The 20,059-nt window shown below is 40.2% G+C and overlaps 1 protein-coding gene across 4 annotated transcripts in view; it reads left to right on the forward strand.

The window, feature by feature from the left end:
- Positions 1 to 20,059, forward strand: part of PCSK5 (proprotein convertase subtilisin/kexin type 5) — a 472,761-nt gene that overhangs the window by 175,798 nt on the left and 276,904 nt on the right. For all 4 annotated transcript variants that reach the window (XM_086685036.1, XM_086685033.1, XM_086685035.1 and 1 more), the window contains 2 exons: positions 5,629 to 5,717; positions 9,425 to 9,597. In XM_086685036.1, the coding sequence (XP_086541162.1) occupies positions 5,629 to 5,717; positions 9,425 to 9,597 (262 nt within the window). The remainder of the gene's footprint in view (positions 1 to 5,628; positions 5,718 to 9,424; positions 9,598 to 20,059) is intronic.

Raw genomic sequence — 20,059 nt, forward strand, 5'->3', positions numbered from 1 at the left:
AGTATTAGTGTTATCATGGTGATAGGCAAGGAAACTAAACGGCTAATTTTCCACGCGGTGTTGCATGGGAGTTGGCTAATGAATTCATATTTAGGTGCTGTGGGTCAGAGTTTAGTATAATGAGCATATTGTTTTCTGGACTAGAATCTACTGGAACTGTTCTCTTTGGCTGACAGTAATCTATATGCCTATACTCTGTTATCTCTGAAGAAAGATACATCTGAAACACCGACTTTGGTCTGTTTTGTGACCTTTATATTTGACTGACGTCATAAATATTCTTAATGCTGACCACCCTTGTTCTTTGAGGGAAGCAATAAACTTAATCTCGTTGACGTACTTGAACAGGTCATGATGATATCCGTTGTTACATGATCTATTTTTTTTGAATTTTTTAAATGTTTATTTTTCTTGAAAGAGAAAGAGAGAGAATATGTGCAGGAGAGGGGCAGAGAGAGAGAGAGGGAGACACAGAATCCGAAGCAGGCTCCAGGCTCTGAGCTGTCAGCACAGAGCCTGGCACCGGGGGTTGAACTCATGAACCCCGAGATCATGACCTGAGCTGAAGTCGGATGCTGAACCGACTGGGCCACTCAGATACCCCTGATCTATCTTAAATCCAAGTCAAAACACTGAATCCAACCAAGATATAAAAATACAAAAGATGACGGGTACTTTACATGGGGTAATGATCACTGTCACCTGAAGAGAGTGAGCTGTTTGAATGCAGTTGAGCTAGCAACTTGGACCCTCAATTACAGTATGTTCCAAATATTATTTAACCAGTATTTGAAATAGATGCATCTGCAGTAGAGCGATAACTTCTCTGTTCACAAATGGTTCGTCACTGCTCACGATCTAGAGCAATGTACAGAAATCTGTATAAGAAATGTTTTTAGAAGGAAATAGTCACTCTGTTCTTCACTTAGGAGAATTCACTGTACATTAATGATGAGCATAATATGTGCAGGGTTTTATTGCATTTGAGGAGTACAGAGCCAAGTTAGTTCTTACGTTTTATTTTTTGCCAACCACATGGGGAAAATAATACCATGAAAACAATCCAGCAGCAAAAAAAGCAGAGTTAGATTCACGTATTTTAGAATTATCACATTCATTCACACATGCCAAGAAATGTATGTGTCAGTACATTCAATTGAAAAGGGTTTTGTTTTTGAAGAGACTGCTCAAATTAACCGGGTGGGTTCGAAAAGGAACTTGAAAAGAAGAACCTAATGATCGATGCGAGTAATGTAGTGAATAGATTAAATAGCAAGTTAGTCATGGCCGAAGATAAGTGTTATATAGAACTGAGCAAGTTACATAGAGAGCAGCCCAGAGGGAAAAAGATATGGAAAGTCTGAAGGTGCAATTAAAGAGTAAGGTAATTTTCAAAGGTACGAGCTGAGACTTCTGAGGATTTTTTTTTAATTTTTTACTGTTTATTTATTTTCGAGAGAGAGACAGAGACAGAGTGCAAGCAGGGGAAGAGCAGAGAGAGAGAGAAAAGGAGACACAGGATCCGAAGCAGGATCCAGGCTCTGAGCTGTCAGCACAGAGCCCGATGAGGGGCTCGAACTCACGAACCGCGAGATCATGACCTGAGCTGAAGTCGGACTCTCAACCGACTGTGCCACCCAGGTGCCCCGAGACTTCTGAAGATTTAAACATTTAATCACTGGTTTAGGAATTGCAAGAAAGAAAAAAATCCTAACAGCGTCTTAATGAACCTACAGAGTAGAAAAGACAAAGACAAGATCTGGAAAGTATCCAGAGAGAACTCAATTGCCAAGATGGCTGATTTCTCACCAGAAGCAATGGAACTAGAAGACAGTGGAATAGCCTCTTTGAAGTGCTGTTAGTCTACATTTATATACCCAGTGAAATTCTTTCTCAAGAACAAGAGTAAAATAATTTTCTGAGGCTACCAAAAGACTCTCTGATGGACACATTTATAGGATGTTCTTCAGAAAGAAGTCAGTGATCCCAAAAGGGAGTTATGAACCACAAAAACAGATAGAGCAAAGAATATTGGTAAATCTAAACAAACATTGGTTATTCAAAGCAGTGGCACAAATGGATAGTTTCAAAGGTTAAAAAAAAATGTACAACTAGAATCATGGGGAACTTATTTGTTAAGAGGTGAGTAATCACAGTTTAAACAGTGTAGTCTGTATTGTTTGGGAAAAGTTGAAAAAAGTGTCAATGACTTTAGACTTTGTGATGTTAGGTATTTATGATCAAATAGCTATGAGAAACACTAGCGAATAGTATGAATGACATCCATACAGAAATGAACATAAATATATCATATAACAATGGGTATAGTCACTGTAAATATACTTATTCTCAAGTAAAGGACAAATATAGCCTAGATTCAAAGAAAACATAACTATATTGTATTTATAAGAGCTATAACTGATACGAATGTTTGACAGTCAAGGGAGCAAAAAAGGTATATAATTTAATTATTAACCTGTATCTTTAATTTTTTTTGCTGTAGGATTCCTAGAGTTTTACTACATATTCATAAGTAGTTTCACTAGCAAGATTTAATAATTCCACTCTAAATAAAATAAAAATTGACAGAACTGCAGAAAACATCAAATCCATAACACAATGGACAAGCCTGTCGCAATGGACTTACAAATAACAATTGGAGAATTAAAATCAGATCCTTAATGATCCTGTAGCACTTGCCTTAATTAGTAATAGATACAATGAGGTATAAGAAAAATGGACTCACAAAGGGAATTTGACATTTGAGAAAAAAATAACTTACACCATGCAATGACATGCAGTCAGAGACTAATGAAGAGTCACAGTAAATAATTGCTGGGTTCAGGGGTAGGTAAAGTTGGCAGTTTAGGTTGCAATTTACAAAAGAAATACTATTTTACGGGGCACCTGGATGGCTCAGTCTGTTAAGCTTCCGCTTTAGCTCACGTCATGATCTCAAGGTTCTTGGGTTCAAACCCTGCGTCCGGCTCTGTGCTGACAGCTCAGAATCTGGAGCCTGCTTCAGATTCTGTCTCTGTCTCTGTCTCTGTCTGTCTCTCTCTCTCTCTCTCTCTCTGCCCCTCCCCTCCTCACACTCTGTCTCTCTCTCAAAAATAAACATTAAAAAATATTAAGAAATATTATTTTCCTTTAAGAGTGGATCATTTTTCTGATGATTAAAGTGGTACAATCAAATGCCAGGATGGCAAAATTAATTACTGTGTAGAATGACCTAAAATTCCCATAAGATTGCTGTGTTCCAAACAACATATCTGGGAATGTATATGCAACAGATATGGGCAAAAGGCATTAAAATGTTATTCACAAAGCAAGAAAGAGAAATTGCTAATAAGTATTTGAAAAGATGTACAACATCAAATGTAATCTGAGGGGATAGAAAGGGAAGTAACAATGAGGTAACGTTTTTCATGTCCAATTGGCAAGGATGAAAAAGATTGAAAAACTCATTCATAGGGGTTTATGGACACAGGGATTTGCTCCGATATTTTCTCCATTCTTCATATTGTCATTCAAGGAGGCTTATGGTATTTCCTTTTTGTGTGTGATGCACAGAAATTTGATGCTTTGTAATAACATTTATCCATCTTGCAGGGGTTTTTTGAGGTTTAGTTTTATTACTTTAAACATCTGAACAAATTGACGGTGTATTCTGTACTCTTTGATGGAGTAATTCCACTTCTAGGAGTTTATCTCAAGGTATAAAATGATATAAACGCTCAAGATTTTTCTTCATAGCCTTGTTAATATTAGTGAAATACTGGGTAAATTTCCAGGAATAAGTGAGTTGTGAAAGAGATTATGGGGGGGGGGGGAAGGGTGCACCATTTAAAAGATGATGTGAGTTAACAGTAAGCTTTTAAATGACATGTTGACTATTCACATAGGAAGATATGTATGACGTTACTAAGTGGATGAAGCAGGGTATTTCTCTGTTGTCTAAACTTGTGTGTGCACCTATCCATCATAAGCAGTAACTTGTTTACGTTTGCACTAGTCATAGCCCATGATGAGTGTGGTCTCTTCTATAAAGTAAAAAGTAATGTTTGGGCTGCTTTCAGCATATCTCTTTACATCTCAGGGCCTCCTTTTTTTTTTTTTTTAAGTTTATTCATTTATTTTTTGAGAGCAAGAGAACAAGTGAGCACAAGTGGGGGAGGGGCAGAGAGAAGGCGAGACAGATTCCAAAGCAGGTTTCGCACCATCAGCCCAGAGCCCAATGTGGAGCTCGAACTCATGAACCCTAACTTCACGACCTCAGCCGAGATCAAGAGTTGGACGTTTAATTGAGTGAGGCACTCGAAGCCTCTCGATCTCAGGGCCTCCTTAAGCACCCTCATCTCTAAAACTGAGGGCAAAGGAGTGAGCCTTGGGCTTGAGTAGCAATGACAAATACGCTATTGTGGTTATTACATCCCTCGTCTGCATCTAGAACACACAGTCTTCATCGGCCCTAGTCTCCTTTCTCTGGCTCGGCCATATCTCAGAATTCTTCTCAATACAGTGTTAGGTCAACATCTCTAATCAGATTATACTTTGCACTTGGAACTTCTCTGCCATCCTCGGATAGGATGATTTTAGAAGTCCTTTCAGTTAAAGGATTTTTTCTGATCAAGGAACAAAGTCACTGTGGTGAGAAATGAACGGAATGTTTTTCAGAAAAAGATGTTTGCTTTTCTAGTAGCCACATTTTTAAAGAGCAGTAAAATGGTGGAAACAGGTGAAATAAATATTGATGATATATATTATTCAATAAAATATTTCATGTCATGTATATACAACAAGTATCAGGGGATTATTTCACATTGCTTTTTTCATATCAAATCTTAGAAATCCAATGTGTGTTTATGGCGTATCGCATTTTAGATGATAGATTTTCATTGAAGATACTTGATCTGTATTTTAGTTTACAGTTTAAGAAGTAGATTCTCCTATAGCGACATTCTTAAATTTTGTAATAATTGAATTGAATACTAGTTCTTAAATTTAAAGAAAGTTGAAATAAGGTCACACTAGTCACATTTCAAGTACTGAATGGCCATGGATGTCTGGTGGTTACCATATTGGACAATGAAAGTTGAGAGAATACAAAGAAACATACCATTTGATGTTAGCTTTCAAGGAGATTTTATATATACATATATACATACACGTGTATATATATTTCAGTAATACACAGTAAAACCTTGGATTCTGAGTAACTTGTTCTGCGAGTGTTCTGCAAGACAAGAACCTCTCTGAAACATTTTAACTTGATAAATGAGCGATGTCTTGCAATATGAGTAGTACATGGCACCGAATGTCACGATCACAACTCAGCCGATGGTTCCTGAAATTTGCCTTGATATACGAATGCTTTGGATGACGAACATATTTCCGGAACAAATTACGCTCAAAACCAAAGGTTTTACTGTAATCCCAAACCGAATATAATGAAATGCTCAAAGTTTGCAGTGGACAGGCTCTGTGCTATTGAGATAGAAGTTCCAGCAACATCCACAGCTTGCTGCGTTCTTCACCACTTTGAAGTCTGAATGGTGGCAGTGATGTTTTTTGGGTTTGTAAGGATGGAGCGTCGTACTTTAGCAAGTGTGTGTGTTCTCCCTGCAGGCATGGGACCCGCTGTGCTGGAGAAGTGGCAGCCGCAGCAAACAACTCTCACTGCACAGTCGGAATTGCTTTCAATGCCAAGATCGGAGGTATGGGAAACAAACCTAGGCGGATGCGGAACCCTTTGTGAGCTCAAGACAGGGATCTGAGTGCACAGTAGTGTTCACCTGTTGCCGAAAATGACCACCTTAGCATGTGTTATTAATACGGTTAAAGGCTTTTGAAGCCATCTCCCTAAAGTATCGCAAACACAGACATGTCTTTCTTTAAAACAGGCGTGAAAAAAAATGTTGAGTCATGAAGATGGGGGGGTCATTGACAGCTCTATCCCAAACTATATAATCGCTGCCTGGGTCAGAGAGAACTGATAACATAAATACGAGCCCATCACATCTCTAGGGAAAGAAACATTTCGAAGTTACGTCAAAACAGAAAACCCATTTTTTTTCTTCATCCTTACGCTTTACAAAAAGTTCCTTGTAATTGAAGGGAAATTGGCAAGTGGTAAAACCTCCTTTTGTAGCCCCATAATGTAGTGACACTGTACTGTTAATAATTCCAGATTATGTGTATACATTATACATGCCTGCACAAACTCAAATAGACAGATGCCTACTCCAAGGGCCCAACCGAAGTAGTATAAATCTAGGCATTAATAGAAGCAAACTCTTACTTTCCCGTCTGTTAGCATATTTGTTAGCTGTAGCCTAGTGCCTCAGTCACACACCAATGGGAAGAACACATTATGAGAGAGACTAGAGATGCTAGTGGCTCGGAAGGTGTCCCCCGGAGGGGGGGGGTCTCCTAACCGGTGTCACAGATGAATGAAGTTCCCGGTTACTAGACCGACATTTTTGTTTCCGGTACACTCTTTGTTGTCAAGTGGTAAATAGAATTGGATCTAAAAAAATAAAGATAACAGTCCTTTCTAGGGTAAGTGTAGAGGTCTTGTAACATGAAATGTTTGGGGTCTATGGTAACAGTGCTAAGGAAAGGTTTTCTGACACTGCTTGAATGTCAGTGCTCAGTACATTCGCCCTTTCTCTCCTTTATTTCACACTGAATTCTTAGAGTATGGCAGCCTGTTAACCAGGAATTAGCTGTACTCTGAGAGCATCTGCTGTGTGTCAAGGGGAAGGTTCACGAAGGAGCTGAAGAAGAGAGACAGAAATTTCCCCTGAAGAGTGATGAGGTTGCTGGACACCCGATAGTCTCAGAGAATCATATGGCTACGGTGGCTGCCTCATCAACCCTTCGTGACGTCCCAGACACACACAGTCCCTCACGCACACTGACACACATCCATGTCCCCATCATTACTTTCTAGTGCTACCCCAGCCCTCGCTGACCTTCAGGGAACGAAGGTGTGAACTCGCAGATGAGCGGCCGACCTAGTGCACGGGGCTTCCGCGAGGAAATGAATGTCTGGCAATGACTCACAAATGCTCTGTCATCCCCAGAACAAGAACATACTGAGGTAGAAATTTAACCCCCAGACCCAAAGCATGGAGGCTTGCCATCAGATAAAGAAAAAGCAGCCTTTCATCTTTAAACGTGAGGAAGCAAAATTCCCATTTGTTAACTTTCGGTCAGAAAACTAGTATATTTACCCTCCCGATAGGATTTCATCCGGCATTTTTTTTTTTTTTTTTCATGGACCTGCCACTCCTGCTCCAGGAAGTTATATAGTCCAGAGTTTATTTCAGACCTCTTTGTCCCAATAAAATACAGTTGATCCTTAAACAACACAGGTTCGAACCGTGCGGGTCCACTTATACGCAGAGTTTTTTCAATAAATACAGTCCAGTACAGTAAATGCATTATCTCTTCCATAAGATTTCCTTCATAACCTTTTCTTTGCTCTAACTTATTTTATTGTAAGAATACAATCAATATATAATACATATGTCATACAAAATACATGTTCATCGATGGTTTATGTTAGAGGTAAGGCTTCCAGCCAAGAGGAGTTAAGTTTTGGGGGAGTCAGAGTCGTACGTGGGCTTTTGACTGCACGGCGGTGGGGAAGGGCTAGCACATCTAACTCTGAGTTGTTCAATGGTCAACTGTAGTTCCATTTTATGCTTTGAAATGGCAAGAAGTAAAAATTGAAGAATATGAAGCAGCCCATCTTTTTTTAGTAAACACCGTGCAGATGAATTTTGAATATTCATGTCAAATTAAAGCAAACCAGTGGCTACTTCGGACCTAGTATATGCAGAAAGCCAGGCTTTCTACTCCCACAAAACACAGTGTCGACATGCCTTCCGGGTACAGTTTCCATTTCATAATTTTTAAAGTGACTTGTTTTACAACCTTTGTTCTCCGTATCACCTGTTATATACGTCTTTAAAAATCCAAAAGTCTAGCAGAAAAGACAGCCAAGAGATGGAACAATCAAGTGCAATGTCTTTAGGGAGGCTTTGGGGATATTTAATGTGTCCTGAGTGTTTATTTCTATTGTTCTTTTGTAAAAAAAAAATTTTATATATATATATATATATATATATGTGTGTGTGTGTGTGTGTGGTGTGTGTGTGTGTATGATATGTATGATTTTCAGCGGAACCTTTTTACGCCACATGACAGGTCACTATATAAAAGGGTATAGTGACCTATCTGTCACGTGGCGTAAAAAGGTTCCGATGCAAATCAGGCGCAATGTTAACAGTTCTTGAGTATTGTTGATATCAATGCTCATTGTCATTCTATTTTTTTATGTTTGTAAATTTTAGGGTTAACAGTTAAATCATTTTTTTAAAGCACAAAGAAGGTACAGTATTTTTTCAAAAATAGGTTTATTTTCTACCAGAAGTCCACCTCAAACCACATAGCATTAAAGCTGGCCTGCTTTGCAGTTTTATAATAAAAATGTGTTGGTAGCCATAAAAGCTTGAAATCCTACTGGATAACAAGGTGTTTCAAAGGAGTGAATTTGGACCATAAAGATGGGATTGTAAAATACTACAGTCTCTCAGTGATGGTATTTAGCTGAAGCTGAAGGAGAGAGAGGTTTACTTAATAATTAGATGTTCTGATGTTTCAAGTCTTAAAAATAAAAGGAAAGAAGGAAAGCCTGACGTTTGACCTGTAATTTATTTTTGCATATCTCTGTTTATTTTTGCCTATTAAGGTTAATAATAAATTCCTGTCTGTTGGGCAGGACTATACTTAAATGAAGATTAATGACTAAACATTATTAAAACCCTTTGAGAATTATTTGATGCGTTCCATGCTCCAAGAGCATTCTCATTTATTGTTTGACTCCTAAATAACTTGGCAAAGAAATAATATATTAAGTTCACATCAGTTTTACAGATTAGGAGATGATATTAAATATGGAGGAAATTAGACCCACCTAACTTGGCCGCTTTCCAAATTTGGTGAGCTCGCTAAGGTCAGAATGCTTTATACCAATTATGAACCCAAGTTACCTAATGAAGAGAAATTTCGGGAAGATGGATTGCCTGGGGTTCTCTCTGTCAAGTACTCTCTGAAGACAGGGGCAAAGGGAAGGGAGAAATTGTGGGAACGTTAAAAAAGAGAATAACAGATAAAAAAGATTTGAAAGAAGTTTTCCTCCATCGTGCACAACATAATTTACTTTCTCTCCAAGAAAGCTTCAGAAGAGTCTACGTTATCCTTTTTGGGGGGAGAGGGGGAGAGGATATGCTCACATAACTGTTGATTAAGTGTATTCTTTGCCCCCCAAATGCTGTGATTGGAGTACGTCTTGGGCTGTTCGGGTGTTATATAGTGAAGCCTCTATTCAAGCTAATTCCCTTCTGTCTGGAAGGGGTTCGGATGCTGGATGGAGATGTCACAGACATGGTTGAAGCGAAATCGGTTAGCTTCAATCCCCAGCACGTGCATATCTACAGTGCCAGCTGGGGCCCGGATGATGATGGCAAGACCGTGGACGGACCGGCTCCACTCACCCGGCAAGCCTTTGAAAACGGCGTTAGAATGGTAGGTTTAAAAGCTCATGCTCGGTCAATCGGTGATGATTCTGTGAACCCACCCGTGGGTTCCAGTCCTTCAGTCTAGAGGAATGAATGGAGCTCAGAGCTGAGCCGGGAAAGAGGCGCGTTTAGCTTTAGAACCGTGTGTTGCATCCATTCTGAAAACGGGCTAAGAGCTAGAGAGTTTCCCCTGACAAAATCAGAGGTGTATTTGGATGCTTAGATTTGCTCAGAGAAAATCCATTCATTAATACACGTTAATCTTGCATTTGGAGAAATAAATACTCAGCACTGCGAGATGGAGATGTGAAGATACTCAGTCTCTCCAGTCGGTGCCCCGGGTCACCAGCAGTGCCCCTCTGGGCCTCCCCCTTTCTTACTCCCTTGGCTCCACTGCTGTCCCAGGACAATAATATTTTTATGCTGCCTCCCAAGTTCCCTAACCAGGCAGCTCAACCCATCGTCATTTTCCTTGATTTCACTAAAAAATCCACTCACCGTTCCTCCTCTGCAAAAACTGACCACATAACCTAACGTAATAAAATGTTTTCTTCAAATTACAGGTCTGAAAAAGCCCTGTCTTATTTTAATTAATTCGGTAAAAATACAGTAAAAATAAGGTTGCTGTATACTTCTAACCATGGAAGAGGAGCATTCCGTCAGAGGCCACTCCCTTCTGTTTCTTATTCGTGAATGCAACTTTGGGTGACTGAAAGCATACCTTTTAATCATGATCTGGGCCCACCCTTCCTTTCCTTCACCGTCTCTTTTTACTTTTTGAAATGTAAGCGGATTCCATTCTTCCTGTCCTTTATCACATCCCCTGCGCATCCCCGCCTCATCCCTAGGTTCTCTTCCTATACAGCTGATTCTGTTCCACCGTCAAGCCGCAGTGAAAATGCTGCCTGTCTCCCGAAGTCTGCTCACTGCCCAGACTAGAACTAAGTGCAAGCAGTCCCTACCCCGCACCTGCTAAACTTCGCCTTCTTACTAGTGTTACGTATCGTCGTGATCACAGTGTGCTTTATATCAGAGATATTCTTGCCTGTATTTTCCTCGTGGAACTGTATGTCCCTAGACAGCAGAGTTGTGCTCTATCTATCCTTAGGGGCTTTGAAAAACCCAGAGGGTACATGGAGCCCTAGCGAGTACTCCGTGAATGTTGGTTGAATGTCATTTAATTTACTACGGATTGTGCCAACCGCAGGATGGATGTCTATTTGGCCCAGATTTGGAGCAGTGGGATGCATGCCGTTGGTCAATGTCATGTTGCGGCTGAAGTACAAACAATAATGCTTCTTCCACCTTTGTGGGACTGGTGTTAGGGTTTGATCACAAGACCGTGAGCTAAGCTCTCTCCTGGTCATTTTGAAATAGACTGAAAGAAAACGCTTATGCACTTGTTCAGGATGTACTTCCTCACTGAAGGCTCGTTCAGGCATGGTTAAGACATAGTTTCTAATTCTGTCAATTTTTAGATACTTTAGAGCCCTCTAAAGTCATAGAACAGGGTTTTAAATCGTTGCCTAGAATTTTCCTTTCAAGGTATCTGAACACCAAATGAATGTACTCTAAGTAAACTGGGGATTCCATGACCAAAGCCCTGGGCTACAGATTAGTGTACCATCTCTCTGTGCCATCGATTGAATGGTCATTCAAGTTAATAAATCAAGCCTAGTTTGTCTTTAATTTTCAAGTTGTATGTGTATGGCTTTTGCTATAATAAAGAGTAGGCTGGAATTTCTCAATATCCTTATGTTAGTAACTAGTAATGAATAATCTCATGACTGTACATACAGACAGAGAATGCCCCATATTCAATAGTGGCCACTGAATCAGGTGATATGGACCAGTGGTTTTCAAATTTATTTTCTCTAGGGAATCTTTCAGTGGAAATCTTAATGGGAAGTTCAGTGTGTAAAGCAGATTAAACATATGGTACTTTGGTTGAAGGAGGAAAGGATTAAGATGAGAAAGAAGATCCTCTGAGGAAGTTATTCAAACTTATAGGAAGATTATATTTAGAAAAAAATCCTTTTTTAAAAAAATTTTTTTTAATGTTTATTTATTTTTGAGACAGAGACAGAGCATGAACGGGGGAGGGTCAGAGAGAGAGGGAGACACAGAATCCGAAGCAGGCTCCAGGCTCTGAGCTGTCAGCCCAGAGCCCGACGCGGGGCTCGAACTCATGGACCATGAGATCATGACCTGAGCCGAAGTCGGAGGCTTCACCGACTGAGCCACCCAGGCGCCCCAGAAACAAATCCTATTTTTAAAAATTACTCTGTATTCACTATTAAGTACGAAATTAACCTATGCTTTATTTATTTTATTTTTTTAATGTTTATTTATTTTTGAGAGGGACAGAGACAGAATGCGAGTGGGGCAGGGGCAGAGAGAGAGGGAGACATAGAATCCAAAGCTGGCTCCAGGCTCCGAGCCGTCAGCACAGAGCCCGACGCGGGGCTCGAACCCACAAGCAGTGAGATCATGACCTGAGCCGAAGTCGGACACGCAACCGACGGAGCCACCTAGGCGCCCCAACCTTTGCTTATTATAATAAGTCATACTGTAAAGTTGAAATTGAAAACAGATTTCCCACCCAACTGGATAACCCTTGTTGAGTATGAACTATACCTTTCTTTACTTGTGTATGCATTCACACAGCAGACGGGTCACATGCCTCTGCATGTTGCTAGTTTCACTTAACAGGGTATAGTGGGCATTCTTCCACGGCAATGCAAAAGGATAGAACTCATTTATTTTAATGTCTCAAAAATGTTTAGAATATGGACATACCGTAATTTATTCAACATTTCACTGAAGATCCTTCAAGGTTTCAATCTTTAAAAAAAAAAAAAAAAAAGTAGGGTTAGCTTTAAAATGAACCGTTTACTTTTAGAGTTAAGGTAATAACAAAAGAAATCAGTCTTAAAAGCAACAGATTATTCCCTGGCTCCTATCCTGGCACATTCAATTATGGAAGAGCAGCAGTGACCCATTTAAATGTGATTAGATCAACAGGATAGGGTTTTTAGCGTTTAATACACATGGGCTTTGGACTTATCCAGGGTTGAGTCCAGAATCTGTCATTTACTGCTCTCTGACCTGATATAGATCAAATTACCTCTGTTCTCCATTTCCTCTTCTAAAGTAAGGGACTAATAGTACTGACTTACAGAGATGTTACGAGTGTTAAATGAGATGATAATGCATATAAAGCAGTCGGCACAGTATCTGAAACATAATAGGTGCTCAAGAAATACATTTTATTTATACACGTATGTATGCATACTTTTTTTTTTCAGAAAAGAAATCACGTCCTTCCAAAAAACTTAATATTTCTCTTCGATCCCCCATCCTTCTCTACCATTTCCACACCACAGAATTCTAGATGATTCCATTGAGTTTACCTATAGTGGTGGATTAAAAACAATACAGTAGAAACTCATAGACTTCCTGAGTTCTTACATGCCCATATTTTGTCCTTCCTATGTCTGTCCTCACCTTCAGTTTCATTTGCCCTTAGGGGCACATCTTCCGTTTCATCAAGACAACTTCTTGATACACAGCTCTATTCTACATTTGTAGATCTATTGTAGATCTATTCTGTGTTTTTAGTCTTGAATTTAATTTATCTTTTCCCAAGAGCTGTTTCTCTGAATATCTGGGGATATATAGTTTAACATTTTTAAAGCAGTACAGGAGTCTTCCAGGGGAAAGAAATCTCTTTGTCATCAGGCATCAAACGGCACAGTACATCTCACGTTCTTTGAGATTATTCTAAGTTGTGTTCTTTATATATATAACGTACGTGGTCAAATATATACAAAATGATTGCCTGAAACGTATACAAAGTTAGATTATAAAGTGCGACTGAGAAATAAATAAGCGATTTATTGACTGAGTGACGTAAGGAATGAAGGAATAAATGATTACTACAACAGTTCCTTCAAGTAGCGAGGTAAAAAAACCTATGTGACAGCTTTTTTTTTTTATTCAAAAAAAAATTTTTTTTAATGTTTTTATTTATTTTTGAGACAGAGAGAGACAGAGCATGAACGGGGGAGGGGCAGAGAGAGAAGGAGACACAGAATCGGAAGCAGGCTCCAGGCTCCGAGCCATCAGCCCAGAGCCCGAGGCGGGGCTCGAACTCACGGACCGTGAGATCGTGACCTGAGCCGAAGTCGGACGCTTAACCGACTGAGCCACCCAGGCGCCCCATCCTATGTGACAGCTTAAAGTCATTCTGGCCCAGTAGAGTTTTCACTGGATCATCTACAAAAATAGGGGAACTAGAGTTTTCACTGGATCATCTACAAAAATAGGGGAACTAGAGTTTTCACTGGATCATCTACAAAAATAGGGGAACTGAAATGCATTTGTTCTTTCTATTAAACTTCGTGTACTCCCACTTTGTAGTCAATGTGGGTAAAGCAGTGAAGGAGACCTCTAAGTTTTGTATGCAATACAGACAAGTCTCTACATTCTAGTCATTAGACAGGAAACAAACCTAGAAACCATCAAGACTACGAGTTGAAGAGAAGTGTTATAAATGAGATAAACAGGAAAGAGGGAAGGACAGAACCACTGTGGTTAAGAAGGATAGGGAGTCCTCTGTGAGGAGATGATACATAAATGAGGACAGTATTGACACGATGCCGGTCACGTGGAAGGAATGTTCTCTGCAGAAGGAACAGCAAGGGCAAAGCACCCCGAGGGGAGAATAATCAGGTGTGTTCACGGAACAAAATGCTAATTTGGGTGCTGCGAGCAATGTGGACGGAAAGTAGTCAGTAGAAGGTGGCTTGGAGAGGTAGGCAGGGGCCAGCTCAGCAGGGCTTTCTAAACCACGGAGGGTGTTTGCATGTTATTCCATTACAGAAAACCATTAGAGGTTTTCAGCAGAGCAGTGGCCTGTGGGGATACACAATTGTAAAAGCTCGCTGCTCTGTAGGGAAAGTGTGGGAAAGTGCTGTGTGGGAAAGTGGCGGGGAGGTAAGAGCTGAAGGTCGAAGGGAAGAGTTGATGATGAGTAGGACGGGGCGGGGGCGGACAACCACGACAAGTGACGAGGGGCGGCAAGAGGGAGAAGCCCACGTATCAAGGGAATAGGTTTGGCTCAGGGAATCCACATATTGATTGCATCCATTTCTCCTGCTTGCTAATCAAAAAACGTAGCGAATATCGGATTTCAAAAATGCTCCCTATGTGTTGACTATAAGATAAGCGTTTGGGTCAGTAGCATGTAACACTCTTTTCAAAGACTTTAACACCATCGGAATCGATCCAATTTACGGCCTTTAGAATTCATGGGCCAGCATTGCATTAGACAAACTATGTTGAGCAAACCCTATTACAATCGACAGCTCGCTCTTTTCCCCAGAGATTGCATTTTACGTGATGCTAAGGCACTGTAAGATTAAAAGCAAGAATTAAAGGTACATAATTCGGGTTGTGTACAATTAATGATGACGATGATGATGGTAGTGGTGTGGTGGTGACCATCATAATAATAATGATACTAAGACACTTAACATTTGCCATTCTGTCACAGTATGGTCACTCTTGTGAGCCCCCAAATAGATGATGACTTAAAAAAAATTTTTTTTTAATTTATTTTTGGGAGAGAGAGAGAGAGAGAGACAGACAGACATAGCATGAGTGAGGAGGGCCAGAGAGAGAGGGAGACACAGAATCCAAAGCAGGTTCCAGGCTCTGAGCTGTCCGCGCAGAGCCCGACGCGGGCCTCGAACTCATGGACGGTGAGATCCTGACCTGAGCCGAAATCAGACGCTTCACCACCTGAGCCGCCCAGGCACCCCAGATGATGACTTTTAATCTTCACAATAATCTCATAAGGTAGCTAACCATTCTCCCCGGTTTTGCAGAAAATAGACTTTCGGCGCAGCGAAACAAGTCAGAATGTGGGCCTCCAGGAAATCTAATAAATTATTTTACGAGTTGTCCTTCCTGCTCTCTTTGGCCCAGCTGACCTGCTTGTATCATCCGTGACCACATATCTGAGCTTTTCTCCTGTTACCGAGGTGAATTAGGTTCTCACCTTCTATGTTAAGTCTCCCTCCTCCATTTCTTCACGGAGGCCTTACCTTCTCACCCCACTACAGGCATGGCTCAATCAATTCTCTTTTCTTTCATCGTCAAAACTTCCCTCTCATCTGTGTGACGGCCATCCACACACTGTTAATTCTATCTCTGAAGAAAGAGGGGAGACGCCCTCTGGCAGTCTTCTTGTATTTTTCCAATTACTGACTCATTTCTTTTCCCCTTTGAAACCACTGTTCTTACTTGCCCCCTACGAGCTCTTTTTCCATCGTCTCTTGAAGCAACTCGTCAGAACCCCGACCCCTCACTGCACCGAGGCCATTCTTATCTAGACCAACAGTGACCTTCTAATGTGAAACCCAGGGCTCTTCTCTGAACCCTTATGTAATCCGTCCTGACAGGGAGGCCCCGCCTGCTTCTTCTGGTCCGCAATAAAATACACACCCTCCAACCCTTCTGAACCCTTGTCTCCTTCTGTTTAGTGTATTTACTTATCTTGCCGACGAGTTGTCTCCCCCGTAAAGGCCCCGAGATGGAAATGTTTTGGTCTCAACTGTAACCCAAGTTCCTAAAACACTGTTTCGTGATGAGTGACCAAATGTGTGAATAAATACACGGGTGAATTCCATGCCGGTGTGCTGCATATACTGAATGAATTTACGTAAGGATCACAGTTGCATTGCTTTTATTATGATACGGAAATGAGTGATTAGCTACATGGTATAGTCTGGTGATGAATGCACTCAGCCTGTAGATTCCGACTCTCCAGTGGGTTTCAGTACGTTCTTACCTTCTTCAAGTCAATTGCCTCTCTCAGGATCAGTTTGTTCCTCTGTAAAATGGAGCTAAATGCTGGCAGTTACTTTATAGGCCTGTCATGACGATTATGTGATTAATGCATGTAAAATATGCAGCAGTTTCTGGAACATAGCAAAATCTCTAATTATGTTACCAGTCTTAATCATTATCACTTCTGAAAAGGCCAGGGTACTAAAAGTGAAATACTAATTAATCATGCAGAAAACTGTAATAAGTCTTGATTGTCCATAATCTCTGCATTTAATCCATTTCATATTGCTGAATGATCCTTAAAGAAGGTAAAATATACAGTCTCGAGATTATTAAGGAATGGCCAAAATAAATGGGACAAAATATCCAAGAGAATATTTCCTGAAGTCTGAAGGACTTTCCTGAAGTCCATAAAACACTAATTAATAAAATGCCCCAAAATGGGGTAGGGGTAGGTGGAGGATTTTGCTATCAAGTAGGCTTGAGAGACACCACTTATTATATGCTCCCTTTGGGAGCTTAAAGGCATATGAAAGGCTCTGAGAAGTTCTGCAGTAAGGAGATGCATGTAACTTGATTTATTCCGTGCTCTAAACTCTAACCACGCGAAAGCTTTATTTTCATAACTCGTTTTAAATTGGCGTCAAATTTAACTTCATTTTCAGTTTGAGTTTGGAACTTGCTTTGCAAAAATTCAGCTAAACCCATTCGACCTGTAGAGTCAGAACATTAGAACTGGAAACAATTTGAGTGGTTGAATCATTTTTACAAACATTTGTATATTCGTTTACTGGTTGCTATCACTACAATTCACCCTGTCTACCTTCCTAAAACGTGTGATTTCTTCTTTTCCCGGGCTACTCATCCAGTAAGCCTTTCTCTCCTGTCTTCCTTTCTGAAAGTCTATGAAATGTGTCCTCTTGTCCTCACAGTTAGAACCAACCGCTCCCAGAGGGACTTGGGCCATAGAGTCCTTCCAAAGCGTCCATCCTCCCAGCTTGAGCTCCAACTTTCAGTTCAGCGGGAATAGTGCAGCCAAAGAAGAATGTTTTGTATGTAAATCTTGCCCTTTGTCTTGTCTTTAAAACTCATCACTTCTCCTTATGACCGACAGGGAACATTCTAAGCTTCTTAGCAGGGCACAGAGGTCTCTCACAATCTTGCCAGGGGTTGCAGAATCGAAATCTTACGTGTCATCAAAGGAAAGGACCGTTTCAAAGTTACTCTCATTCAAGTTGACAGGATTCCACTTACCTCGGTGAACCTTTGGCTCGTTATGACTGGCAGAATCCCCTGCAGGGGAAACTCTTCGCTCTGTCTACCCAGGCCGTTCCAAGTAGGAAAACGATTTTATGAAATGAATGAGGCAATCGAGAGTGTTTCCGACAGAGGTGACCTGGTGTTTGGTATCACAATAAGAAGCTAAACTGCCTACAGTTTTCTTGGATAGACTCATTACTCGTTCATTCATTCCCGATTGCATTCGGGAGACAGTCACTGGGTGATTATAATATTCTAGGTACTTGACGAGGCGGTAGTGAAACACTCAGCCTTTGTCTTTGGGAGGCTCACCATGGAGTGATGCATAAAGGTTCTAAATAAAGTGCAAGCGAATTCCCCAAGTTCCTTCAGGGACTAGAATCTGGTAAGCAATGAGGACAGACGGCACAGCACGCAATAGCAAAACTTCTCGTGTTCAGCCTAGTTGCCCTGCAGTCATCTTTTTTTGCCCCATTTGGGTTATGAAACTTTAATCATCTTTGGTGAATTTTTACACAGGCATCTCGTGCATCGACAACTTTTCCTGGTTTCCTGACAAGGATATTTAATAATCTCCTTTAGAAAATAAGCAAAAAAAAAAAAAAAAAATTAGAATTGAATCTTTTCCCTTTTTTTCATAATTAGAAAACCCTATATTCAGATTACCAGGACGTCCCTTATTATTTTACTCAAGAAATATCGCCTGAGCCCCCATTGCCTACCATGCACTGGTTTGGCAGTTACCTTAATCGTTTTTCTGGAGAAATCCTGTAACTCATTATGGATATTGTAGGAGCATGGGCTATAGAGCTTAGTTTACCATACTATCTACAAGTATCCTCTCAATTCCAGATCATTTTTCTTTGAGCTTTTCAGGCTTTGGGATTATCAATGAAAGCATTCCAGCGTATTCCTAACAGAACCAATGTCAAGGGTGGGGAACAAAATTAGGTGAGGTCCAGATCATTGGCCCGGAATCTCCCTGTTGGAACCGTGACCTTCATCCTGTCTTCATTCTTGTCTTGTCAGGGGTCCAGATGGAAACCAGGACATTTGATGAACATCGATTAGCACATGCCTGGCTGTTGAGTTTCTTATGAAGTCTCTAATTAATATATCCTCTTCCGAGCATCAGTTTTCTTTCGCGATTTACCAAACTTTACGCCTGATTAGATATTTGGAATATTTGCCGAAAACACAGGGTTGCCTTGCAGTCACACATTGTCTTTTACGTACACACATGTGCACACATACACACTGCTCCACCCTTAAATTAAAGGCATATGTTCACCAGAAGGGGAGAGAAGAGGTATAATGAGCTTGTATAATAAACGCAGTAATAATAATCATAATAAAATTAACTGATTCCACTTGGGAAGAATATATTTTTATCTGATATACATCCAGCTTTAGCAGGCGTGGCACCAGTTTGCATTTTAATAAATGACAGATTGCAGTTAAATTAGTTGGCAAATGTTCTAGAACTTTGGAATGATATATGGGTAGGCAAAGATAGACAGGGGAGTTTATTTAATATCGGTTCCACTTCATCAAAATTGACTCTAACTGGGGTTTGTTTTAAAAAATCCTCCATTAGTATTTAACTATATCCTGGTGGAACTTTGTGTCTTTAGAGCTTTAACAAAGCTAAGAAGTGACTTGCCAAATGGACTCAGTACACCATTTTCTATTTTGGATACAAAGGATTGTTTGTCTTTGTAGATACGTATGTGGTTTCACGTTCTATAATCTTCACAAAGTTATCTGATATCTGAGTATGCAATTTAGATTACTATGTTACTGTGAACTGTGATGCATTTAATGAGCACAGATTTATCCTAGCCTTGTATAGGTGCAAATGTCAAATGTTTATTGTCACCTTTTTTTTTTTTCAGTTTTAGAGATTCATTTTTAACTCCGTGAGTTTATACTATTCCGTTCTAACTCTCTCTGTTTTATATATGGATTAACTAGATATCAGTAATAATCCTTTTGTTCTTTGCATTTGTTCTATTTGTGGTGACATAGAGGGGAGGACATGAAGTCCTTATTACAGAAGTCATTCCAGTGTAGTACGGATGTCCCAATTTATAGGGAGAATACAAAATCACACAGGGATCGTCTTAGGTCAAGTTAAGGTCCGTACCAATTCTGAATTTCTGTGATTCAGAACATAAATTTAAGAAAGGCAATGGCAATTTTCTTTAGCAAAACGTGGCAGTAACCGGGCTAAAAATAAGGTCGCTGGGAAATAAACAAGGATAAATTGAACTGACTTGCTACTATCAAATGGTTTTGAAGCATACACATCTTTTATAGCAGGTTTTTTTCACTTAACCAGAGCTTACTGTTCT

Source organism: Puma concolor, chromosome D4 (genome assembly GCF_028749965.1).
Source record: "Puma concolor isolate L17-30 chromosome D4, mPumCon1.1.hap2, whole genome shotgun sequence".
In the NCBI taxonomy this organism is placed as follows: Eukaryota; Metazoa; Chordata; class Mammalia; order Carnivora; family Felidae; genus Puma; species Puma concolor.